We start from the raw sequence: 27336 nt of genomic DNA, 5'->3' as shown, positions 1-27336 counted from the left end.
AGAAAAACTGAGTATAATACTTTAGGGCAAAAAAATGGTCATTCAATGAAATAGAGGACTTTCAAGAATTCTTGATGAAAAGACCAGAGCCGAATATAAAATCTGACTTTCAAACACAAGAATCAAGAGAAGCATGAAAAGGTACAGGGAAAGAGAAATCATAAGGAACTTACTAAGGTTGAACTGTTTACATTCCTGCATGGAAAGATAATAATTGTAACTCTTGAGACTTTTCTCAGTATCTGGGTAGTTGGAGGAATTGTATACATATAGACAGAGGGCACAGGAAGGTATGATATCTAAAAAAATAAAATTAAGGGGTGAGAGTGGAATATATTGGAAAGAGAAAGGGAGAAACGGAATGGGGCAAATTATCTCTCATAAAAGAGGCAAGAAAAAGCTTATTCAATGGAGAGGAAAAGAGGGGAGGGGAGAGGGAAAAAGTGAAGCTTACTCTCATCACATTTGACTTAAAAAGGGAATAATATGCACACTCAATATGGTGTGAAAATCTATCTTACATTACAGGAAAGTAGGGGAGAGATAAGTGAGGTGGGGGGGGTGATAGAAGGGAGGGCAAAAAAGGGGGTAATTAGAAGTAAACACTTTTGGGAAAGGATAAGGTCAAAAGAGAGAACAGAATAAATGGGGGGGCAGGATAGGAAGGAGGAAAATATAGTTAGTCTTTCACAACATGACTTTTATGGAAGTCTTGTGTAACCTATACTGAATTGTTTGCCTTCTCGGTGGGGATGGGTGGGGAGGGAGGAAGGGAGAGAAGCTGGAACTCAAAGTTTTTAAAAACTAATGTTAAAAATTGTTTTTACATGCAACTGGGAAATAAAAAATACAGGTAATGGAGTACAGAAATCTATCTTGCCCTACAAGAAAATAGAGGAGATGGGAATAAAGGAAGATAGGGCAGATTGGGGGAAGGGGTAATCAGAATGCACGGTGTGTTGGGGTGGGTGGAGGGGAGAGATAGATGGGGAGAAAAAATCTGGAACTCAAAATCTTGTGAAAATGAATGTTGAAAACTAAAAATAAATAAATTTACCAAAAAAAAGAAATTTTCCCTGTAAAAATTATAGCATCGTAACAACTAAAGAAATATCCATAAGTGCCAAGTCCTGAGTGGAGCAGAAGTGTGGCAGAAGCAGGCCATGCTTCTGAGTCTGCTCAGACCCCACCAATTTCCTGGGCATGAGATCCGACCATCGCTCCAACTTTACAACAGGTGTACAAACTTAAAGAGATATTATGATGAATGCTAATTTGAAAAGTGAATTGGTTTAAATATATTCATAAAATATGACCCTAAACATTTTGAACCTTTAAAAAAAATCACTTCTACTCTTTGGAGATGCTTCACATTCTGCATTAATTTTAGGTAGTTTTACTGATGATTGCAATAAGTATCTATGTCTCAAACTCATGCAAAACTTGTTTCAATTTTCTAGACTCAATAAGTTGAAGCTATATTGCTTATAAGGGAGTAACTCCCCCAAGGCTAATAAAGTAGAAACCTGAGAACCATGTCTTTGGAACCATGTCCCCAAGTGGCAGAGCACAGGAAACAGGGGTGGACTTGGAATAAAAACATATCTGCTGTAAAACGGGGATAACCCCACTTCTGTTACCTAAGTTATGGTTGTGACCTAAGTGTTTTATAAACTCTGAAGCGCTGAATAAACGTGTACACATATGAGAGTCTGAGACGAGCCTGGGGGGCGATAACGGCAACTGCTTGCAGTGAATACAGAGTACATGATTCTACTCTAAAAGTCAGTGTCTTCCACTTTTCTATTTCAGTCATACCTGTGTTCTGGCAGGATTCCTTCCAGTTAGTCACTTCCAGGTGAATAACATGGAGCATGAATAAATGTGTTTGGTGCTATGTAAAGTGATTTATGATAGAGAAATTCCATTTAAAATAACAACAAATGGCATAAGATATCTGGGAGTTTACCTGCCAGGACTCACAAAAGAACTATATAAACACAATCATTTCACACAAATAAAGACAAATCTACATAACTGAAGAAATGGTCATTACTCATGGGGAGGCTGAAGCAATATAATAAAACTGGCAACACTACCTAAATCGATTTACTTATTCACTGCCATACCAAACTACTAAAGAATGAGTTTATAGAACTAAAAAAACCAAAGCAAAACAGTAACAACATTCATCCAGAGAAAGAAAGGGTCAAGAATATCAAAGGAACTGATGAAAAAAAACAGGGAGGAAAGGGCCCTAGCAGTACCAAATCTCAAACTATACTACAAAGTTGTTGTAATTGTCAAAACAATCCGCTATTGGCTAAGAAACAGACAGGTTCATCAGTGGAACATATACATAACATACACAAGCAAACGGACACTCAAAGATCCCAGATACTGGGACAAGAATTCATTACTTGACAACAATTGTTGGGGAAAACTGGAAAGCAGTGTGACAGAAACTAGGCACAGACTAACATCTCACATTACATAGCAAGATAAGTTCAAAATGAGTACATGACTTAGACAGAAAGAGTGATATCATATCATACGCAAATTAGTGGAGCGTAAAAGAAATCCCGTTAGATCTATGGAAGGGGAAGAGTTCAAGACAAAACAAAAGACAAAGAGGTTCACAGGAGGCAAAATGTATAAATTTGATTATGTGAAATTCAATCCAATGCAATTAAAATTGGGAGGGGAAAGCAGGAAATTGTGGGAAAAAAATCTTTGCAGAAAATTCTGATGAAAGTCTCACTTACCAAATTTGCAAGAATAAGAATCATGTTGATAAATGGTAAAATATGATAAAGTGCTTTAAAGAGGGGAAAAAAATGAAATTATCACTAGCCATATGAAAAATGCTCTAAAACACTGATAATTAGAGGAATGCAAATTAAAACAACTCTGAAATTCCACCCCACTCCCATCAGACTGGCTAAGATGACAAAAAAATTAAAATGACAAATGCTGGAGGGGCTCTGGAAAACAGGAACACAAATGTGCTGTTTGTAGAGCTGCGTTCTGGAGAACAATTTGGAACTGTGTCCAAAAAGTTATTAAACCCTTTGACCCAGCAATACCACTACCAAGTTTATACCCCAAAGATACCGAAGAAAGATGGCAAGGACAATGGATGAACAGGTTGTGACATATTAATGTGATGGAATGTTATTGTGCTGTAAGAAATGATAGAAGATGATTTCATAAAAACCAGGTAAGACTTATATTGATTGCTGCAATGTGAAATGAGCAGAACAAGAACCACTTACACAGTAACAGCAATGCTGTAAAGGGGATCAGCTTTCAAGACTGAGTAACTGACCAACCACAATTCCAGAGAACTCAAGATGCAACATGCTATCCACCACCAGGGACAGAGGTGCTGGGCTCATGGAGTGCACACTGAAGCATATTTTCTTCCCTTTCTTATCTTGGCTTTTCTTTGACATGGCCAATGTGGAAATTAATTTTGTATAACTATTCAGAGCTGCAATGGGTTTTGTTCTTCTTGTCTTCTCAGTGAGTAGGGGAGGGAGAGAATTTGAAACTAAAAATAAAATAAAATTGAATTTGGGAGAAAAAAAAGAAAAAAGGAAGTGATTTACCTAATGGGGATCTGAGAAACAGACTCTCGCATCCGACGCATTGTTAGGGGAGGTAGTGCTGGTACACCACTATCACCAACATTGGAATTTGGAAACAATCTAAATGAAGTTGGATAAAGAAAGGTTTAGTTATTACTACAATGTATAGAAAGACCACCTTTCATTTGATGTAATATATTTACTTTTTGCAAAAAGTACTAATTGCTTTAAACCCCAAAATGACCCAGCCACATTCAGGTTTTTCCACCACTAATTTAAAACTTATGCAAAGTAAGGCACATGCCAGACAATCAGAAAGTGAGTGTTAGTAATCTGCCAATGAACACCACAAGTTTGAGCCTATGGACAACTAATGGGTATCCCTAACGTAAAGAGAGATCATTAGACAAAAGACAACGGTCCGAAAAGCTTATAACTAAAATCAAATTTTGTAGAAAAAAATAGTCTGATTACAACTTTGAAGCTACTGACACATTTACTTCTGATCCAGTCTAAATGTATACATTTTAATATAAACTAATTTTATCTTTTCATCTAAATAGCACTCCTTTAAAAACAATGTGAATAATGTTGAAAAGGAAAAGTAAATAAAATTTTTAAAAGTTATTAAAAAGATAAAGATAGAATAAGTAAAAAAAAAGTATTCATTTAGTTCTTCTTGTTAGATTTTTCCTACCAACCAAACTCAGTATCAAAAATTTTAAGAAATACAACAGATGGAAAGAAAAGACCTCGAACAAAAGAGACACACATACGTATATGTACACATGAACAATGCCATTTCCAGCTTCCTATTCGAGATAACATCCTTTACTTTTCAAATCTACTCAAAAAAGAAGATAAAATGTCACAGGACGGAAATTCAGCAGGCATCTAAGGCATACATATGTGTTCACTGGGTGACTACAGATGTCAGTAATAATCAGTTCTCATCTCATCTGTGCAAGTCCTGTCGCTGCTAATGTCTTCACATTGTTATGTGAGTGCCCCATCCTGGAGAAAGTGTGTGTGCTGCTTTATGTTCAGCTGTTCTTTTAAACCCAATGCTATGCAACCTCCCAAAGTTTCCTACTGAGTATGTCTGTGCAGTGGTTTTATTTAAGTGAATCACATCGAGAATTCAGTGCTTGGCCAGGCACTTGCTCTGCACATATCTGCTCCTCTCAGAACACTAGAGTGGCTGACATGACTTCTTCCTGCCACCAATGTCAGTGTCCAACATTTTACGATGCTGGCCCTCACTTCTGCCATATATTGTTATTAATATGCTTTGAGCCCAGATTTGTTCATTACAAAGGCCTCACAAGCCCCATAAACACCTGCTATGCTGATTTTCCAGGACACTGTTTACCTCCCCCCCATTACAGTCTTTGATACAGTTTTAAAAAAGGAGAACCTTACAAGAGCTGTCTTATATTACTCCAATCCACACACATAGTGGGGACCTTAGTGCTACAGTGCTCATGAAACTTGTAGCCACATGTCTGACATCGAAATCCATTCAGCAGGAACTTCTGACAAATATCACAGAAGGCAAGCTTCAGGAAAGTTTTTCGAGCCTAGGAGATAAAGAAGATGGGGGACAAAACATTATATACTATGTCAAACAATTAGTAAATTGAAAAAAGTCAGATGACTAATTTCTGCATCCTCCCCCTTACCCTCACCCCTCAAAGCTAAAGGATCGAGAATACAGAAAATCCTTAACAAGAATTTTTAAAAGCTATTTTTGTCTGAATAGCACTGCATTATAAGCTATATAACCACAGCTTCTGATTCAATAGCACAAGTGCTATTAAGAACACGAAATTCCCAACTTATGAATCTAAAAATGCAAAAACATACTACAAGGATAAAAGGAAAAGCAACTTACAAAATTATGTGTGGTGAGGGGAACATGATCCAGGAAATCTACTTGAAGTTCTTCTCCCACCAAAGAGGCGGCATCAGTATTCCAATCTAAACGTGTTTTTTTCCTAAAAGGAATTTTAAAATATCAAAAAAATTACATTATCCATACTAGGGACTATATTATGCATGCCAGATATTGATGAAAATGCTGTCATTTTGAAATAGGAAATTCATTTTTTGCCACTACAGGAAGAGATTATATAGTCCTATGCTGAAGATTTCTAATTTGCCATGTCACAAAGCTAGCATGTGTCAAAGGTGGGATCTAAAACCATGCCTTGTTAACTCCAAGGCCGAGCCCTTAACCTCTAGTCTATAACATACTGCCTACTCACTAGCTGACTTTAAATCGACCAGTCTAACTCTCTCAACTAGGGGCCACCATAGTGCAGAGCTGGGTCTACAATTAAGAAAACTGGAGTTCAAATCCAGCCTCAGACTAGTTGTATGACCCTGGGTAAGTCACTTAACTTCTGTTTATCTCAGTTTTTTCCTCAACCATACAATAGGGATAACAACAGCACCTACTTCTCAGAGTTGTTCTGGCGATCAAATGAGAAAACATCTGCAAAGTGCTTAACACAATGGTTGGTGCTTTCATAGACACTTATCTTCCCTCCCTCAACCCCAGCTAGCTACTCATGCCAAATCTAATGTTAAAGAGAGAAAAAAGACAGTTATTTCCAATTTATCCTTGAAGGTACAACCTGCCCTAGACAGGGCCCGATTCTTCAAGCAAACTCTCTTTAGCCCTAGAACAGCTCCAATTTCTGTGGTATCCTCAGCATGGGCTGGGCCTCTGGAGGTCCTACCTGTCAGCACTATTATCAGTCCTCACTAGATCCTGAAGGAAAGTGGGCCTGCTAGGGTGAAAAGGGGAGGAGAAGCTTCTGTTGACTTCACTATGTTCCCATTACCTAAGTGAGATATGCCTTAAAGGTGTAAAGAAGTTGAGAACTAGCACAAGGAAGTGCTATTGACAGAGTGGGTGGTACACTTAGAGAATGTTTTGTCCCTATGCAGTAGAACAATTTTTTAAAGTTTGGCTAAATTTCCAGGAGATAGGATCATACAGAAAACTGATAGTTTCAAATAAACTTCTAGCTTCTGAGGTTAGCCCTCATGACATTTTAAAATACACAGTGGTCTCTCTATGAAAGAAAGACCAGTGAACTGGATGGATAAGAGACCAGTCTAAGTATACAGACAGGTAACAAACCAGAAAATGCTGACACCTTTTTGAAGGGCAGGACAATTACTGTGAAGGCCTGAAGGAATCCTGAAAAAGATTTCCACTATCAATGTCTCCTTGCAGAAAAAGTTAGAGGCTTCGGACGCAGGAATGGTGCAGCCCCTGCAGCCCGAAGTCACTTCGGGCACAACTAACATGACACCCTGGGTTCTCAGTACAGTGAGGGTGATGTAAGTTCATTTCCCAATCACTGCTGTCATTTAAGAGAATGGCTCAGTTGTGGAAATCAGAAACTTCATGGGTGAAAATACATCTAAAGAGGCACAGAGGGCCAAGTGTAACTTGTGCTATTTGTCAAGCCCAAAAAGATTAGCTAAGTTTTGAAGGAAGTGACAGGGAATTTATATCAAACTGAGCTACCCTGATTCAATAGGCCACAAAAGTAAGACACAAAGATTATCAGAAAACAGGATGGATTTTGGATGTCAGAAAACAGGATGACATCTGTGTTTCTGAGAAAGGTGCAGTGTATCAGATCTGGCAGAAGAATAAGTTTGAAAAGTTGCAGAGATGCCAAAGGCAGTGTCCTGAGGACTCAACACCTCTTCAATAAAGAGGTTATTATAATAAAATGTATTTGGTCATTTGGGAGTTTTCTCCTTTTTAAAAAATCTGTTGCTACCCTGATATATGATAAAATTTTACATAAAAATGTGTTGAACCAAGTTAATAGTACAATTGGGCAGGTGACCTTCTTTTAGACCGAGCCCAAATTCTGGGAGGTCCTTTTACCTAGCTATAAAGGCTCTGAATATTTATCTTTTAAAAGACAGTATTATTAAGTTCAAAACACCTTCCTGCCAGAAGACTGCCATCCTATTTCTGAACCATAATTAAAAATGATTACTGGGTGAAAAAGAAGTTAAGTCCCACAATGGGATGTTAAAAAGACTCAACAAAATTCAATCTCACAAAGACTATCATGTGTTTTTCAAGATAATGTCCTAGGAATAATCCCATAATTGCAAGCCTGTGCTTTCTTTTTCATTGCCTGTGGACTCATAGTGATCCATAATCTCACTGGTGTGGGCACCAGATATGCCTGCCTCTCCTGTGCACCTCTGGTCTCTGTCCACAAACAAATGAGCCAGAAAGAAACCATACAACCTGCTGATCGACTCTCCTTCATTTTCCATAGATAACAGTGAAGCAGATGGGCCAGGCTAGCTCTTTGCATTCTTTTTCTTTTTTTGCACATGCATCAAGAAGTTGGAGGGGTAAGGAGGGCCAAGATTTTTTCTACACCATTTGTATCCTATGGTCTTTCAGACATTTTGAGTGTTGGTCCCTCAAGGCTCTCTCAGCAAGACTCTCTTCTGGGTTTACTTGATCCAGTCCAGCTGCTTTTTCCAGCTTTGTTTTCTGTGGTGCTATTTCCCCTTCCTCAAGCATCAGTTTAAAGATGGTGGCTGAATTACCCATTTTTTTTTCCTTTTTATCCATATGCTTTACTGTTACATGACTTACATTTCTCATTATATTATTCTCCCCTTCAGAAAGCAAGCCCTTAAAACAAACAAGAGAAAAAATATCTCCTATTTCCTCTTGGGGGCTACGTTTGTTCTTTGTAATTTCACAACGTTTATCTTTTATTTGGTGGTGGTGGTTCTTCCTATTTCCATGGTCTCTTGTTTCCTTGGCTCTACTTCACTTTCTCTAAATTCATTTAAGTCTTTCCATGACTCTCAGTTTTCATCACAATTATCATTCCATTACAATTATGTACCAACCCCTAATCATTCTAGCCATCAAAAATTGACTGTCATCTACTGTGTTCTAGTTTGTTCTTACTACAAAAAGCATCAAGATAAACATTTTGATATATGTGGGACCTTCCTTTTAATAATTACCTCCCCAGCATACATGCTTAAACAGGACAAACTGTCCTAAATAGTAAAAAAAAAAAAAAGTTCTCAAAACTAGGTCATCATTGTACCATTTCTCTCATTTGTCATGGGTTCCTTCCAGTACATCCTTCAGTGTTCTTGGGATGACAACGACTCATCTCTCACCGAGCTTTCTCTGAACTTGTTTTACTTCCACTGCCCTTCTGCTTCGTGAGGCAATCATGGTTCATAATCAACTCTTCTTTTCCACAAGATTTTACATGAATAATTTTATAATCTAAACTGGTATTGCCTTTGGCTACCATAGCCAACTGCCTGGCAAGGAGAGTCGCTATTGGCAGGCTCTGAATAAGGGCAGATACTATTCGGCAGTGAGGTAAATATTCACTGACTACAGAAAGAATTGTAGTTATTTGTGATGGGGAAGTATTTTCTGGTCACTGCAGCTGACTTGCTTATGTGTTTGAAGATTCTTACCCTTTGTGTTCATGGAGAAGCCTAAAAACTGCACAACATTCTGGCTGGAGGCCTCTAACTTTAAGAGCTTTCATAAGGCAATCGTGCAAGGTCATTCCATTTCGAACATTAACCTATGAACAAATAGGTGGTTTTAGAATAGCATACAATGTGTATTTAATATCAAAATTAAATATACATTCATAATTATTCAGTTTACAAGGATTTCTATGTACAATATGTCTATAAAAGATTGTTGATGATCCTGTATCTCTTCCCAGTAATGTCTCATTTTAAAAAATATGTGATTTTATTTGGAAGGACAGGATTTCAAATTTGGTTTGAAACTGACCAATAATGTTACTAATGTAATCTACCAAGTAAGTCAATTTAGTACACAAGCAGGACTGAGTTTTGAAATATAAGAATTCAGGCTCTGATCTATTCTCATTGTATAGGTTCACCTTCTAACAACAGATGAGACAAATCTGCTTCCCAGTCAAACATCAATTCTAGCTTCCACTGTTGTCTCCTCACTCTGACCCATTACTATCTATATAATCTGTACTTGATCGTGTATTATTCTGTTTTGTTCTCTGTTATCAATTCCTTGAGGGCAAGAACTGTAACTTAATATTTCTCTTATTCTCTGAAGAATCCCTGTGCATAAAATCCTAACAATACTTTCTTGATCTGTATTACATGACTGTTGTGGGAAAGCATTTGATAAACTTTAAAGTCCAAAAGAAATGTTGTAATTATTAGTAGAGTGATCTAATAGAGTCAAAAATCCTAGGTTTGAATCCTGGCATAGTCCCATGTCCCATGTGACTTTTTAAAATTAAGAATATGATAACAATAGATGACATTTATAAGCATTTTTAACATTTATAAAACACTTTAAATACATTGTCTCATTCTATCTAAGCCGCATAATACTGAAAAGTAAAGCTACTGGGCTTCAGTTTCCCCATCTATAAAGTGAAAGAGTTGGATTATGGTATCTGTGAGATCCATATAATAACATAAATTTATATAAATATAAAATAATAAAATAAAAAAATAAAAATTATAAACAACAATGAAATGAATATCTGCTTTGCCTTGGGGGAGATGCGCTATTATCATTACAGGCAAAGGCAACAGCACTAGAAAAAGAAAAGCGTGGAAACTAGTGGGAATGTAAAAGGGAAGACAGAGACCAAAAAGAGGAGGCCAGAAGGAAGCTGATGCTGCAAAGGCCTGTGGAGAGTGGTCAGTTGGAGCACTCCCCCTATTTACAGAGCAGGAAACCTGAGGCTTAGATGGGAAGGCATTTGTTCAAGGTCATATAGCTAGTAAAGTTGGAGTAATATAATAACTTTGTATTTGAATGAAAACATTTAACTTCTGCACAACCAAATCACATCACAAAGTCTGACAGAAGCTATTATACACTTACCACAGTCCTTTGCTTGTTTGGCAAGAAAACTCGGATGGTGTTACTTGTTTTGGAGGAATCTGTAAGTTTGCCATCATCTGATGCCCGGCGCTGATAACCAAACTGCTGGACAAGAGTAGGAGAAATACAGCCAGAGCCATCAAAGACTGAATCTTTGAATCCAAAACCATTACTGATAGTCTTCCAAGCTCCCTGAAAATGCTCCATTGATGCAATTTAAACAGCAGTTAAACCTAGCAAAAGAAAGACAGAAACAAGATAGTTGTAATTCTGAAATAATCTGTTAAAATAGCCAAAATGAAACAAATTATCAAGGCCCAAGGTCACACGAATTAGTGCTTACGGCAGAAGCAGACTCCAGACCTCTGGTTTCTCTGCCCAGAGTTCTTGCCAATATATCATGGTACTCTACGATGGCAATACCACCTTACGTTGGTATAGCACTTTCTACCACACATTTATTACTGTGGAATAAAATATCTGTTAGTTATCAACAAAGACAACTGGGTGGTGGTGGATACAGTGACAGGCCTGGGTTAGGAAGACTCATCTTGATGAGTTCAAATCCGGCCTCAGACACTTCACCAGCTGTGTGACCCTAGGCAAGCCACTGTATCCACATCTGTAAAATAAAGGAGTTGAAATAGATGATTTCTAAGATTCCATTTAGCTCTTAATCTATGATCTCGTAGCACCCAAAAAAACCCCCCAAAACCCATACTTTGATAAAAGGCAATGAATTATGATAAGATGTATGTAGACTATCACCCAAAAGAAATGGTCTACTTCCAAAAAAGAAACATCAAATCCTTCCACTGGGGAGTGGGGGGAGGGGAAGAGTACACTGAAGTTTGTGAGAGTCAACTTCTAATATCGTGCAAAGATACAAATAGCAGAACCACATACATGGTAGTTGCAAGAGGCCACCAAATGATATATGAAATGAATTAGCCTGAACCAAGTTCTAAGTAGTATTATCTCCACACATATCTCAGTATGGATATCTACGATTAAAATCTGAATGGGTCAAAGAAATAACAAAGCTGCCTTCCCCCAGCCATCGCTCTGTGGCTCACCTCGCGCACTCAGGGCCACAGTGACTAAGGCTGCTTCTTTTATCATCATTCTTTCATTTGTTTTCAGTGGTCTACAATCACTTCCATGTATCTTATAGTTTTCCCCCACCTTCCCCCCTACATCCCCGCTCCCTCCCTGAGACAGCACACAGCTTTATATGGGTTCTACACATACTTTCCTATTAAATACATTTTCACCTTAGTCACGTTGCATAGAAGAATTAAAATGGATGGGAGAAATCATAAAGCAAACCAAAACATAATGCAAAAGAAAATGATCTGCTTCATTCAGGGATCGAATTCCACAGTTCTTTCTCTGGATGTGGAAGGCATTTTGCCTTAAGAGACCATTGGAAATTATTTAAGTCCTTGCATTGCAACGAAGTTCTAAGTCTACCAGAAAAATTCCTTGCACTGTGGTTGTTGCTGTGTACAAAGCTCTCCTGGTTCTGCTCCTTTCACTCAGCATCAGTTCATATAAGTCTTTCCAGGCCTCTCTGAAGTCTTCTTGTTCATCATTTCTTATGGCACAATAGTACTCCATTACATTCATATACCACAATTTATGCAGCCACTCCCCAGTTGATGGGCATCCCCTTGATTCCCAGTTGTTGGCCACCACAAAATGAGCTGCTATAAATATTTTTGTACATGTGGGACCCTTTCCCATTTTTATGATCTCTTGGGGATATAGTCTTAGAAGCAAAATTGTTGGGTCAAAGGGTATGCACATTTTTGTAGCCCTTTGGGCATAGTTCCAAATTGCCCTTCAGAATGGTTGGATCAGCTCACAGCTCCACCAACAATGAATCAGTGTTCCAACTCTCCCATGTCTTCTCCAACATTTATCATCTTCCTGTTTTGCCATGTTAGCCAATCCGATAGGTGTGATATAGTATCTCAGAGTTGTTTTGATTTGCATCTCTCTATAATCAATAGTGATTTAGAGCATTTTTTCATATGACTATAGATAGCTTTAATTTCTTCCTCTGAAAAGTACCTGTTCATATCCTTTGACCATTTCTCAACTGAAGAATGACTTGTATTCTTGTACATATGACTCAGTTCTCTATATGTTTTAGAAATGAGGCTTTTATCAGACACTAGTTGCAAAAATTCTTTCCCAGTTTTTTCTGCTTCCCTCCTAATCTTGGTTGCATTGGGTTTGGTTGTACAAAAACTTTTCAATTTAATATAATCAAAATTATTCATTTTGCACTTCATAACTTTTTCTATCTCTTGTTTAGTCAAAAATTCTTCCCTTCTCCATAAATCTGATAAATAACTATTCCTTGCTCCACTAATCTGTTTATAGTATCATTCTTTATACCTAGATCATGTACCCATTTGGACTTTATTCTTGTGTACGGTGTCAGGAACTGGTCTATACCTAGTTTCTGCCACACTGTTATCCAGTTTTCCCAGCAATTTTTGTCAGACAGTAAGTTCTTATCCCAGAAGCTGGGATCCTTGAGTTTACCAAATAGCATATTGCTATATTCATTGACTACTGTGTCTTGAGTACCTAGCCTATTCCACTACCCCTCTGTTTCTTTGCCAGTACCAAGTGGCTTTGATAATTGCTGCTTTATAATACAATCTGAGATCTGGTAGAGCTAGGCCACCTTCCCTAGCATTTCTTTTCATTAGTTCCCTTGGTATTCTGGACCTTTTGTTCTTCCAGATGAATTCTGATATTATTTTTTCTAGCTGTAGAAAATAATTATCTGATAGTCTGATTGGTATGGTACGGAGTAAGTAAATTAATTTATGCAGAACTATCGTTTTTATTATATTGGCTCAGCCTACCTACGAGCAACTGATGTTCTTCCACTTACTTAAATCTGACTTTATCTGTGCAAAAAGTGTTTTGTAATTATGTTCATACAGTCCCTGGATTTGTTTTGGCAGGTAGACTCCCAAATATTTTATAGTGTCTACCCCAGCTTTAAATGGAATTTCTCTATCTCTTGCTGTTGGGCTTTGTTATTAATATATAGAAATGCTTTAGATTTGTGTGGGTTTATTTTGTAACCTGCAACTTTGCCAAAGTTGTTTATTATTTCAAGTAGTTTTTTACTTGATTCTCTAAGTATAGAGATATCACTGCAAAGAGTGATAGCTTAATTTCTTCTTTGTCTATTCTAATTCCTTCAATTTCTTTTTCTTCTCTTACTGCTACAGCTAACATTTCTAGTAATGTACTGAATAACAGTGGTGATAATGGACATCCTTGTTTCACCCCTGATCTTATTGAAAATGCATCTACCTTATCCCCATTGCATATAATGCTCCTAAAGGTTTTAGACAGACACTGCTTATTATTTTAAAGTTCCATTTACTCCTATGCTCTCTAGTGTTTTCAATAGGGATGGGTGTTGTATTTTGTCAAAAGCCCAATACTGTTTCAATAAGCAAAGAACCTTGGACTGTCTGACTTATTCAAGCCTCTGTGATAGAAAGATATTCAAGTGTTCTTAAACAAGTAATGGACTATCAGTCTTCTGAACTCTTAGGTTTAGAGGCTGAATTTTACCACTTATTGGCTGTCTGACCCTAGGTAAATCATTTAACCTCCTGAAGATCACTGCTGTTCTACTTATATTATGGTTATTACAGGGATTCATTAAAGATAAGCCTGCTATTCTTTAGAATTATCTCAGTAGTAGTATCTCAGAACATTGTGGAAGGTAGAAAACTCGCCAGCCACCTTGTTTTTAAAGGAGATATATACAGAAGATGGAAACAAAGGAAATAAAGTGATTAGTAGTCTCTTAAAATGTATTCATTATGAGAAGTAAGAGGCAGAAATGAGTATTATAATAATAAATGCTTTATTTTAACTCACTCAGCAGAATAGCTTAATGAGCCTCCTTTATATCACTGCGCTATTAAGACTGCAACACCATGACAACAACTGTGAAGTTATTTAAACACAGGAAATATGGAACAGTACTGGATGAGGAGCACTAACATTAAATTTTTTTTTAAGTGCTGGGAGTTTAACTAAAAATATCATCAGGCACATTACAACGTAACAGGTAAAATTCCTCATAAAGTTCAACATAGCCCCTTCCCCCAAAAGGCTTACAAGGTAGAAAACTATGAAGTCAACAAGAGGGATCTGACAACATGGCATAAGAGATTCAAGGGAAACAGATGCCTTCCAGCTAGACAAGAAGAAAAGATCATGCAAGAAAAGATACCCTTAAGCTCAACTTAAAGGTAAAGTGTATAGAGGGTGGGTGGCCAGGAGGAGAAGGGAATCACTTCCAGGCACTGTCCGCATCATGTATGAAGGACAAGATAAAGGAGCAGCAAAGAGTAGTTCAGTTTGGTTGTAGAACAAAGTCACCACAGGATGTTCCCTGAAATAAGACTAGAAGGGTAGGTTTCCGTCAGGCTAGGAGAGCCTCAAATGTTAGCTAAGAAGTTCATATTCTATTCTGTAGACCACTGAAGATTTTTCAGCAGAGAGAAAGATTTTGTCAGCAGAGTTAAGGACAGAATGAAATGTTGAGAAATTAGAGACTAAGAGACCCAATTAAGGTGAACATAAGTTTCAGCAATGGAAGGAACCTTAACAAGGGAATCTAGTCAAATTCCCTCATTTAACAAATGAGAAATAAGACCCAGAGAATTAAGTATCAGTGTGAGCATGTGAACATAAATCCAATGCTTTTTCCAACACGATATCTCCACTACTGTTTCAATTGTTCTGGTAAAAGATAACAAGGCCTTAAACCAAAGTGATAAGAATGAGAAGACAAAGATGCAGGAGAAATTATTGGGGAGAACTGCTGGGACCTTAAGGGGAAAGGTGAGGAGAGGGATAGCTAAGCTTTTAAGAGTGGGTGTTTGCCTGGCACACAGTAGTCACTTTGTAAGTACTTGACTGATTGGGAGAATGGTGGTATCATTAAAGTAAATAGCAAACTCAAGAGGAGGAAGAGATGAATTCTACTTTGGATGTGATGATCTGGAAATGCTAGTACATCATCCAGAGAAGTAGGAACTGTGCTTTAAGAACACAGGTGGGAGATAGGACCAGTGAGACAGATTTTGGATTCATATAAACAAAAGTAATGAGATATTATCAGAACGGATGAAATCATAAGGCAGAGAACAAGGGTAGAAAATAGAAAGATTGAGATAAGGTTATTACAGGGGTCAACATTTCTTTGTGTCATGGCAGCCCCTTTGGTAGTCTAGTGGAGCCTATGGAAATCCTTCTCAGAATATTTGTTTTTGACATTCATAATTGAAGGAAATGCTGAATTTCAGTTAGAGAGTTGTGAAAATAAAGATGTAAATTTTTCCCATCCAAATTCATAAACCTCCTAAAATCTATCCAGAGAGGATCCACAACCTTTGGATTAAGAATTCCTGGATTAGGACAACGAATATACTTAAAAGGCAAGAAGAAAAATAACCAGAAAAGAAGAAATCAATTGAACAACAAGCATTTATTGTCTATGTGCACAGTACTGAGCTAGATAGGAGAGACACAAAGACACACCCCCCCAAAACCCTCCAATTCCTAACCTCAGAAAGTTTATATACTTCTATAGGGGAAGATTATTACCTAACAAGCATTTATACAAAATTTTAAGGCTGAAAAAATGTTTGGCAGCTATTATCCCCTTTTAACCTCACAATCACCCTAGAAGATAGATGCTATTTATATCCCTATTTACAAATGAAGAAACTGAGGAAGATAGAGGTTAAGTGCTTTGTCCAAGGTCACACAGCTGGTGTCTGATGTCACATCTGAACTCAGGGTTTCCTGACTCCAAGTCCAAAGCTCTATTCACTGTGCCAGCTAAAAGACTACATACTGTTTTGTGTTAAAAAGGAAATGGTGAGGAAGTAGAAGCCCAAAGTATAGCACAGTCCTTCTAGGGAAATAGGATAATGGTTTGAAGCAGGTTCAAAAGAAGGTAGTATTTTTTCATTTAAAAAAATTTTTTTTAAATTATTTTGTTTGTTTTCAGTTTTCTACAATCACTTCCACATATTTTAGATTTTCCCCCTCCTTTTGCCTCCTTCCTCCCTCCCTCCAAGACAACATGCAATCTTATATAGGTTCTACACATAAATTCTTATTAAATACATTTTCAAAAGGGGATTTTTTTCATTTCAGGGAGGAGGGAGGGAATCTAAATTTATTTAGGTAGAGAGTAGAGTACCAGGAGAAAGAGATGACTGAAGTTAAAAGGGGGCCCAGAAGGATGATAAAGGAACAGCCAATGTAGCCATGTTATTTTCATTTGTTAGATATAAACAATATTTTTAAGAAGAAAATAACATCAATAATATACATTTTTTAAAAATCAGAAGGGAACAGAAACAGGACAATTTTGTTACTAGCTGGCTAAATTTAATAAAAATTAAAAAAAAACTATGTAACACAAGTTCAAATTTCCTATACTATCCTATTTGTTGTTCTTTGCCTATTAAACGTGTTTGTAGAGGACTGTTAAGTTTGTAGTATAAAAGAACTAGAAACAAAGCAGATCTACCCACCCAATGGACTGGCTAACAAACTGCATAATATTACCATAATGGAATATTACCATGCAGTAAGAAATGACAAATGTGAGAAAATTAAAGAAACATGAGATTTATATGAACCCCTATTGGATGAAATAAGCAAAAGAGGAAAACAATATCTACAATTAAAATAGTGCAAAGTAAATAGCATAAGGGTGAAATTCTTAACAAGGACAAAAACTTTCCCATTAAGTTGACTGTGATGTATGAATAAAAGGCAACGAGTAAAAAAGTCCATTCAGTGATGCTTCTCCTTGATGTTTTCCACCTGCGGTCATGGGCAAGAATTTAACTTCTTTGGGTTTTAGTTGATCTTCTGTAAAACAATCTTGGTTGGTCTTCTTGGCCTAAGATTCTAAGGCTCTATAACTATAACAATATGGGTAAGATGTAAGGTTTATTTTTTCACACCAAAGTTCTGCCAGAATTGCCATTGAAAAATTATGCCAAGTACATTAGAAAATATTTTTGGCTCCAATTATTTTTAACAGTTATGTACAGTTATCTAATATTTCTGTTGGTCACCTGAGAAGGGTAACCTAGCTCTACTAAATGATGTGCCCTTGAATAAAAGAAAACTAACATTCTATATAATTCAAAGAGAAGATTCTAAAGAAAAAAGACATAACAAATCAAAGCTACTAAAAAGGACGTGCATTCCATGCAGTTACTCCCTTTTCATTTCATTCATTTGCCTATCGCGCCCTACCATCTAACTTTGACTTTTGAAATTATAGACTTTAAGACATTTTATTAAAATCAGCTAAAATTTTCTTTCTATGAGCAAAATGTGAATAAAGTCTTTAGAATGAACAGAGCATATGGCATTTTTTCAATACTGACTATAATACTAAGTTATTTAGTCACAAAACTAACCTTTTAAAACAAAAGGGGAAAGTCTAACCATTAGTCTTAATAAAAGTAACATATGCTTGTAAAGCTTTTCCCTCGCTATTCTGAAAAGACATCAAACAGCTAAAGAAACACTGTATTTGCAGTATCACCTCCTAAAACTAATTGATACTACATGGTACATGGTCACTGCCAAGTAAATCTTATCAGATAGTTAGACTATCATCAGCTGAAGGATACCAAGAAAGGGAGGAATTCAAACCAAATGAAATATTGGTTTAGTTCAAAACAGGTTTTGATGTGAATTGACAATTTAAGAAAACATATAAATTGGTTTCCAGTCTACTTAAATAAACTGAGAAACACTGTTTATAACAGTATGTGTATTAAACACTGTATTGTAGTCTTTGTTCAGGTAATAAAAATCATCATCACCACCAGAGCTGACACATAAAGCATCTATAAAATAGTTTATATACATTACTTCGCTGTAGCATTACAAGAGTCCCATTTTATAGGTGAGGAAACTGAGGCTCAGAGAGGGTGATTTGCCTTTGGTCACACAAGCTCCTAAGGGCTGAAGGCAGCGTTCAAACCTAGAGCTCTCAACTACAAGGTTGGCATATTTTCTACTAGACCAAGCTGCCTCTAATTCACTTAATAATAACCTTGAACAAGTCACAAACTCTCTGGCAGGGAGTGGGAAGAAGGACACAACGGGACATAGAGGTGACTTAAAAGAAAAAGATATCAAAAAAATGTATCTTAATGCTCCAAATCACTAATGATTAGAGAAATCAAATTAAAGCAACCCACATTCTAAAACATACCCAGCAAATGAACAAAGGTGACAAAAAAGAAAACAAGTGTTAAAATGACAAAAGAGACAGTAAACTAGGCACTGCTAATGCAGCTGTGAAATGGTATCCTCCAACCATTCTGGAAAGCATTTTGAAATCACACTCACAAAACTACTCAAATGAAGACGCCCTCTAGGCCTATCCCCCAAAGAGATCAGAGAGGAAAAGGATGTACGTGCATCAAATTATTCTTATCAGCTCTTTTTGTGGTGCCAAAGAATTAAAAACTAAGGGGGTGCCCATTAATTGGGAAATGGTTGGACAAATTATGGTACATAAATGCAAAGAAATACACTTATGCCACAAAAAAATTATGAAAAAGATGATTTCAGAGAATCCTGAGAAGACTTGTATGAAATGATACAGAGTAAAATACGCAAAGCCACAATTCATCCAATAACAACACTACTTTAAAAAATGCTAATTCTGAAAGACTTAAAAATGCTGATCAATGCAATAATCCCAAGGAACCAAGGATAAAAAATGCTATCTTCCACCTGAGAGTGATGATGGTCTAAATAAACAGGACTTGCATTTTTGGACATGACCAATAGGATCATACATTTTGCCTGATGATACATATTTGTTACAAGGGTTTTGTTTTTTTTCCATTTTGGAAGGCTGGGGAAGGGAGAGACTGAAAAAATTAAGTTTAAAGATGTATTTTTTTTAAAAATCACTCTAGAATACAGTATTATATCTAAAATGGGAGTAGCCTAGACACTTAGGAGGATCTTCCTACTCCAATATTTTGTAATTATTAATTTTATATATAAGACTGGCACAAAAATCCATTTGAAAGATTTAACACAGTATATCAAAACAGATTGCAAATGTATGTTGTCTAAAGAAGAAAATAAGAACAAGGAAAATAAAACTAATTAAATAAAATCATGGTATGGCAGGTTAAGAGGAAAAAAAAACCAGTTACAAAATTCTGAAAGTAAGAAGCTTTAGGAGCCAAGACAGCAGAAGACTAGGAAGAAGTGCAGGAAGCTCTCCTCCAAGGAGACCCAGAAAATTCAGCCAATCAAACCCTGATGGGGAAATCCAAGAAAAAGTCACACTGAGTTACTTTTCTTGCCCCAGTCAACAAAGGAGACAGACTGCATCTCTCTTTCACTGACAAAAATCTTTTTTAACTTTTAAACTCATTTCATCTCTTCTAGGAATTCTAGCTGAATCTGCGCCCAAGCTATGTTTTGCTGTGAGGTTTTAGTTAGAGATGTGTTGAACTCGTTCTCATTTGAAAAAATTTGTGGTGGAGCAGGCCCACCTAGAGAGAGGCAAAGAGGGGTCCCAAATCCATATCAGGTTGCTCCCAGACCCATAAGGGATACCAAGAAAAGACCAGCTATGAACTGGAGGTTTGGCGATCCACTACTAAGTTCTAGATCACAGATCTAGGGGACTGACAAGGAGATCCACCCTCCATTGCAGTAGTTTCAGGTGGGGAAATCTCAGGAGGGTAACAAGGGAAGAGTAAAAGTTTAGAAGCAAGCCATAGCAGTCTGACTCAAACCCCAGGAGCAGAGCAGGACATCAGTTCTAACCTCCAGCCCAGTCTGAAGCTTGCAATCTCAGCACAAAGGGGGAACCTGCAGCTCTGGCACTCAGAAGCAGCACAGCTCCCCAACTGGCTGACACTGCCTGAGTCCAGTTGTGGTCTACTGTTGCTTAGACATAAACCCAGGTCAGGAATCTGTATGGCTCAGAGCAGAAGGGCAGTGATCAGACTTTGTCCAGGATCAGCCACTGGTAGCAATGGAATTACTGTGTGTCCTGAAGTTCAGCTTTCCTTGAGATCATGGAATAACAAAACACTCAATACCCAAAGCAGTGGCAGGAGCAGCTGAGACTCTTCCGGCAGAAGTGCACAGAACCTCTAACATCAGCAAGATGTGCACTGGAAGAAGGAGCAAAGAAAGAATCCCATTATAAAAAGCAGTCATGGTAACAGAAATGCTCAAGACACAAATCCAGAAGAAGAGAATGAATCCAAAATATCCACAACTAAAGCCTCAAAGGAAACACAGTTTGGACACAAACAGAAGAGATGTAGCAAGACTTTTAAAAGTTTAAAATTTTTTTCAATGATATGAAAATGCAAGAGAAAAAACGTGGAAAGGAAATGAGAGCTACAGAAGAAAGAACTGGAAAGAGAATGAACAGCTTGGCACAAGAACATGGTGTAAAACCTTGCTCAAGCAACATACTCACTAAACGTAAGAACAGAGCAAAGAGAAGGCAATGACTCCATGAAATGAGAAATATTAAAATAAAGTCCAAAGACTGAAAAAACAGAAGAAAATCTAAAATATTTCATAGCAAAAACAATGACCTGGAAAACAGATTGGGGAGAAAAAATATAAGACTCAATGGACTACTTGGACATTTACACTGGGCTATTATTGGAATCAAAGGCAATACAGAAATAAAAGAAATATACCAGTTACCCTCTTTTTAAAAAAAAATCCCAAAATGAAAACTCCCAAGAACATTATAGCTAAAATCCAGAGCTTCCAGTTGAGAGAAAAATATATATCACAAGCAACCAGGAAGAAAAAATTCAAGTACCACAGAGCCACAGTCAGGATCACAGCTAATTTTGCAATCACCACTACAAAAGAGCAGAGAGCCTGAAATATCATATTCTAGAAGGCAAAGAATATAGGCTTACTGCCAAGAATTACTTGCCTAGTAAAACTCAATATAAATCCTCCGGGGAGGTCAGGGGGGGTGGAGAAGGAGGGGAGACAGAGACGACGACAACACAGACTTTTAATAAAATAAAGGACTTCCAAGCATTCCTGATGAAAAGACCAGAGCTGTGTAGAGGAGTTAAAAGAAACATAAAAAGGTTAAAAAGTTAAAATGATAAAGGACTAAATAAATAAGGGTAAACTGGTTACATTCAAATATGAGGAGATGATGCATGTGTCTCCTACAAACTATCATCATCAAGAGTCACAGAGGGCATCTAGTTAGCCAGAATTCTTGGGAGTGATTTAAGATCCTGATAATCTTAAAACAATGGAAAGGGAGAGGAAAAGAAATTCACTAAGCGGGAGAAAGAAAAAGAAGGTTGGGGAAGTTATCTATCTGGATTCCCAAGCAGGTATCTACACAAACAAGAAGAGGGCACAAGCAGGTGACTGACACTTGTGCTTCACTCTTATCTGAGCTGGTCAAAGAAGGAAAGAATACCCACACAGTTAGGCACAAAAATACATTTCACTCCACAAGGAAAGGGAAGAAGGAGAAATTAGAAGGAGAGAACATTAAGGGAAGGATTAAAAAACCCAAGCCTTAAGGATATAAGAAAATATTTATAGCTCATTTTAAGGTAGCAAAATATGGGAATCTGAGGCAGTGTCCATCAGCAGGGAACTGGCTGAACAAGTTATGGTACATAAATTGGATGGAATTCTCTTGTCCTATAAGAAATGATGAAGGAGATGGATAAGAAAAACCTGGGAAGACTACTATGAACTAATGCAGAGTGAAGTAAACAGGACCAAGGAGAACAATTTATACAAAGACAACAGTATGGTTAAGACAAACAACTTTGACAGAATTAGGAATTCTGATCAGTGTAATGATCAATCATGATTCCAGAAAACTAATAATGAAATATGCTACCCACCCTCCTGATAGAGAAGTGAAGGACTCAACGGGCAGAATGAGAAATGTATTCTGAACATGGCCGATGTGGATATCTGTTTTGCTTGGATATATCTATATCTATATACCTATATATACATATATATATATATCTGTAAAAAGGGTTTTGTTTTTCATTCATTCTCTGGGGCAGGGGGAGGAGAGAGAAGGCAGATTTTTGTTGATTAAAAAATATATACCTAGATAGATATATCTATATATCTTTATAAAGAAATACACATATGAACATATATAATTTTCTTTTAAAGTAAGTGAAAAACTTTTTTTAACCTAATTATATCTTCTAATTATATCTTTTTTAACCTAATTATATATTGGTGTTCACTGATATGTCTCATTTGGTATGTATTTCAGTGAAATTGATCCATATGCTTAATTATAACAACACTTAATTTATTCAGTTTTGTGAAGAAAGGAAAGTATTCCATAAGGAAATTCTAGATAGCTGAATCTAACTTTTTTTAAAAAATCGTTCTGATTGGAAATTACAATATAAAATGTTGTATACTTCTCTAACTATAAACAGATAATAGTACAAATAATTTAAGATTTTCTTAATTACTCAGGGGCCTCAAACAAATGAAATATTGGTCAGTTCAGAGAACACTGATATGCTGTACTCCAATTACTCTCCACAAAATGACATCAAGTTTTTATTAACTTTTATATCTGAATTTTATAGTTTTCAGTCTCTTCTGTCATTTGTCACACTGCTTCTGTTAATATGTTTACTTTTGAAAGCCCCAGACCCGCTTTAGCACAATGCAGTAGAAAGAACCCTGAACTGAGAGTCAAGAGCAAGGCAGGGATTGGGTGGGGTGGGGAGGAACCTGTAGCTTAGAAGCCACAGGTTCCCCACTCCTGGTCAAGAGAGTAGGAAGCATTCAGCCACTTACTAGTTAATGAGAACTTGAGCAAGTCTCATAAAATTGTTTTCATTTTTACATTTTTCATTTGCCTGTGAGCACAGGATTGTTGCTACAATCAAATAAGATATTTTATGCAACAATATTTAGAAAATGCAAAAGCATGCAAATGGAAAATATCATTAATGCTATTACGAATGTTCCACTTTCTAATTTGCAGTCGGCTGAAAAACCATGTTTAAATACAACTTTTCAATATAAGATTCAATAGGTCCTGTACTCTCAGATGAGCAAAGGGCTTTGTTCTTTAATGGCTCTGGAAGATGAGTGAAGGATGGAGCAGAGAAGGCTGATGGAGGGGGCGGGGAGGGCGGCAGAACTGAGCACAGAAAAGAAAGCAGATGCAAAACATGTCATGGAGATAGAATCAAGAGACACAGCCACTCACTGGCCATGGGACTGAAGGAGAAGGAGGTATAAAGGATGCCTGAGGACGCTTTTCACACCAATATCAAAGAAATCTTTTTTTTGCAAGTTATTTCCCTTTTGACTTTTAACTGAATTGGTTTTGTTTATGCAGGAGCTTTTCAATTGTATGTAATCAAAATTGTCTATTTAATCTTCCTTACAGCTTGGTTTGTTAAAGAACTCTTCCCCTCTCCACAGCTGTGAAAGGCAATACCTTCTCCTCTAATTTATATGGTATTTTATATCTAGGTCACGTATCTATTTGAAGCTTACGGTAGTGTATGGTGTGAGATGTTAGTCTAAATTTAATTTCATATAAAGTCCCTTTTTTGTTCCTTCTTTAAATATGGAAATGTACAGACTTCTTAGTGTTATGCAGGCAGAACAAAAAACGGTTTTAAAGTTCCTTTAGCTCCGTAGCCTGATGGACCAAACTATGCGAACAGGCTGGGAAGCCATTGGCTAACTTGATTTTTTCAGGCATAATAATAAACTGTTGTTCAGTTGCTCCAGTTGTGTCTGACTGTTTGTGTTCCCATTTTGGTTTGTTTGTCACTTCCTTCTCCAGATCATTTTACAGCTGAAGAAACTCGGGCAAATAGAGTTAGGTGACTTGCCTAAGGTCACATAGCTAGTAAGTGTCTGAGGCCATATCTGAACTTAGGAAGATGAGTCTTCCTGATTCCTAGGCCTGGTGCTCTATCCACTGTGCACTTAGCTGCACAAGCTATTAACTAGTAGGAAATAAATCAATTGGATATTGAGAGGTTTGTCACAGCTTTGACTTTAAAATTCTGGCCATCAAAGGTCACAGTTAGCACGAGACATATAGTATGATGGGCCTTCACCCACCTTTAGGAAAACAGCAATATACAGCAAACATTAGCTATTACACAGGCTAGTGCACTGTGTGGTGTTCAGGAAAGGCGTGGCTTTTGGGGAAACAAAGACTTCTGGCCAAAAACAGCATCTAAGGGGGACAAATGGCAGGCTACCCAGACATCTGCCCCGAGTGTGACTCAGAGATGTCTCTCCATAGGTACATAGTACGCATTCTGGAGTCTTTAGTAAGCTCCTTGAGGGCAAGGACCAATGATCTCACAGTTCCTTTTATTCTCTGCAGTATTAACCATAGCATTCAAGTACTGGATCATTAACCCTAACTCAATTGCACTGATGCATTGAAGGCACATAAGTGTTGCCAGTATTTCTGCAGGAGTATCTCTCTATTCACTGGACGACTAAAACTTCTGGCTCTCTCACAGATGCGGGGGGGATGGAATATATGTTGTATTAAAGCACCTTGTAGTTCCAATGATATAAAAACAGACTTCAGGATTCCAAAAAGGGGGAGTTAAGGCAAGGGGAAAAATCAGAATTTGACTCATTAACAAAACAAAAACCATCCTCAAAACAATGTCTTAAAGACCTAGCCCAAGGGAATACACCGTTTCCTAACTTTATAGCCCAATTTTTCACCTCATATGCAAGTGAAGATTTGTAACCATATTACTGTAAAGCCCTCACAGTGGAAGGATAATAGGATCTAGTCAGGGGTGGAATGTGACATTTGATGTCTACACATCCAAATACATGGAGGTAAAGATTAAGCCAACACCCTTATCTTTAAATGAGAACTGTATCAAATGTCACCAATATATGGTGGCATAACCCACTAAGACAGCACAGACTGGGGGTTGGTGTGGGGTGAGAGGGCATCAGAAATAGACTCCAGGAGACAGCGGCCCAACGGTCTCCTGAAGGCCAGATCTGGGATACCACGTTTATTAAACACAGGAAGACTAGAATGTTCTTCAGTTACAGAGACACTTCTCAAAACTGCGACCAGCAGCAGCGAGGTCGTTCAGTGGACAGAGTTCCAATCCTGGAGTCAAGAGGATATGAGTTCAAATTCCATTTCAGCCTCAGACACTAGCTGTGTGACTGACCCTGGGCAAGTTACTTAACCCTGACTGCCTCTTAAAAAAAAAAAAAAAAAAAGACAAGTAACTACAACCATGGTCATTTTTCCCCTAACCAAAGAGGCCTGACTTTGTGGGGGTTAATTAGCTGAGTGTGCAGTGTGCCACACAGAGCTCCTACTGTGATGCTCATTTATAACAGTAAAATTCAATTTGGGCAATGAGAGGATTCCACTCCTACATTTGGCCCTGTGATAAGAAATTTTAGAAGCTCTTTGAGAACTGGAGCACCATGATTAGATGTTTAAGAAAGATGATTTAGGCTGTGGTAGAAAGAAGATTTGAGGAGAGGTTCTGACAGCAAAAGTTATGTGAAAGTTTTGCAATTGTTTAAGCAAGAGGCAGCAGGATGGGGGCCTGTGTTAAGTAAGTTAGGCAGGGCAATGGTTACAGAGGGGGGACAGATTCAAGAGCTTCACTCAAGAGTGAATCAGCAGGACCCAGTGATATTAGATACGCAAGAAGAGAGAGATAAATGGATAGGTCAATTATTGCATCCCAGGCACTATGCTAAGTACAAGGGATACAAATACAAGCTGATAAGACAGTCTCTGCCCTGAAGAAGCAAGCAAGGGGGAGGAGGAGGTGGGAGTCCAGAAAGCCAGCTGAGAATGAGCTGAAGTATGGCTGAGAGCCTTCCCAAAGAGAGAATCCTTCATGCTGAGGCAGGCCACAATACGGCAGGTAAAGGGAAGAAGGTGGGGTCCAGAGAGAGTGAAATAAAGTATAGCTACAGTATGTCACAAAATTGTGGTCCCACGGAGAGAGTCGTCAATAAAGAGAGGAAGGGTCCCAAGACAAAGGCTTTCCAAGGTGGGAGGGAGAGGAAAATGTCAGAGATGACTCTAAGGTTAAGAACATGAGAGAAGTTAATAGTCATGTCACAGAAAGAATTGATGAAATCAGGAATAAGCTTGTGAAAAAAAATAAGCTCCATTTAGAAACACAGAGTTTGAGATCCTGATAAGCCATTCAGATGATGTTTTGTCATGGCTGAAGAGAGAGGGTAGCCAAGAAATGAAATCCAAAAGTATGGAAGTAACAGAGATTACTAAGGTAGAGCACCAGACTGGAGAGTTGAAAGGCACTTTAGAGCCTGAGGAAGCCAGGGGCTCTGCACCTTTTTCTGTATCCTGGACCCTGTTAGCAGTCTGGTGAAGCCTAGGGACCCTTTCTCAGAATAATGTTTATAAATACATTTAAAGGCAATTTTAAAATAAGGAGAATTACACAGTAAAAGAATTATACTTAAATACAATTCTCAAAATTTTTCAAGTTCATGGATTTCAGAGTAAGATGAGCAGGTGGAAGTGCAGAGAAGGCCCCTCAGGAGGTAGCAGGTCCTTCCTCCTCAGTGTAAGTCATCCAGCAAAGGTGAAACTGAGTATGCTGGAGAGATACAGGTCAAACTAGACAGCATCTAGGGTCCTTCCAACTCTGAGATTCAGGGTGGTTAACAGACTTTTTTCTAGAATCA

The 27336-nt window shown here is 37.6% G+C and overlaps 1 protein-coding gene across 6 annotated transcripts in view; it reads right to left on the bottom strand.

Moving 5' to 3' along the window:
- RAF1 (Raf-1 proto-oncogene, serine/threonine kinase) overlaps positions 1–27336 on the bottom strand; it is a 74366-nt gene that overhangs the window by 20712 nt on the left and 26318 nt on the right. For 4 of the 6 annotated variants that reach the window (XM_072598433.1, XM_072598432.1, XM_072598434.1 and 1 more), the window contains exons 2-6: positions 10519–10751; positions 9099–9211; positions 5485–5587; positions 5013–5170; positions 3612–3710 (exon numbers count right to left, since the gene is read on the bottom strand). In XM_072598433.1, coding sequence (XP_072454534.1) covers positions 3612–3710; positions 5013–5170; positions 5485–5587; positions 9099–9211; positions 10519–10725 — 680 coding nt within the window. In that variant the 5' untranslated portion in view covers positions 10726–10751. The remainder of the gene's footprint in view (positions 1–3611; positions 3711–5012; positions 5171–5484; positions 5588–9098; positions 9212–10518; positions 10752–27336) is intronic. The other 2 variants (XM_072598436.1, XM_072598437.1) reach the window with 1 other exon arrangement.

This window comes from Notamacropus eugenii, chromosome 3, assembly GCF_028372415.1.
Source record: "Notamacropus eugenii isolate mMacEug1 chromosome 3, mMacEug1.pri_v2, whole genome shotgun sequence".
Classification (NCBI taxonomy): domain Eukaryota; kingdom Metazoa; phylum Chordata; class Mammalia; order Diprotodontia; family Macropodidae; genus Notamacropus; species Notamacropus eugenii.
The sequence above is the reverse complement of the archived record's forward strand: the minus strand, read 5'-3'. Positions and strand labels throughout refer to the sequence as shown.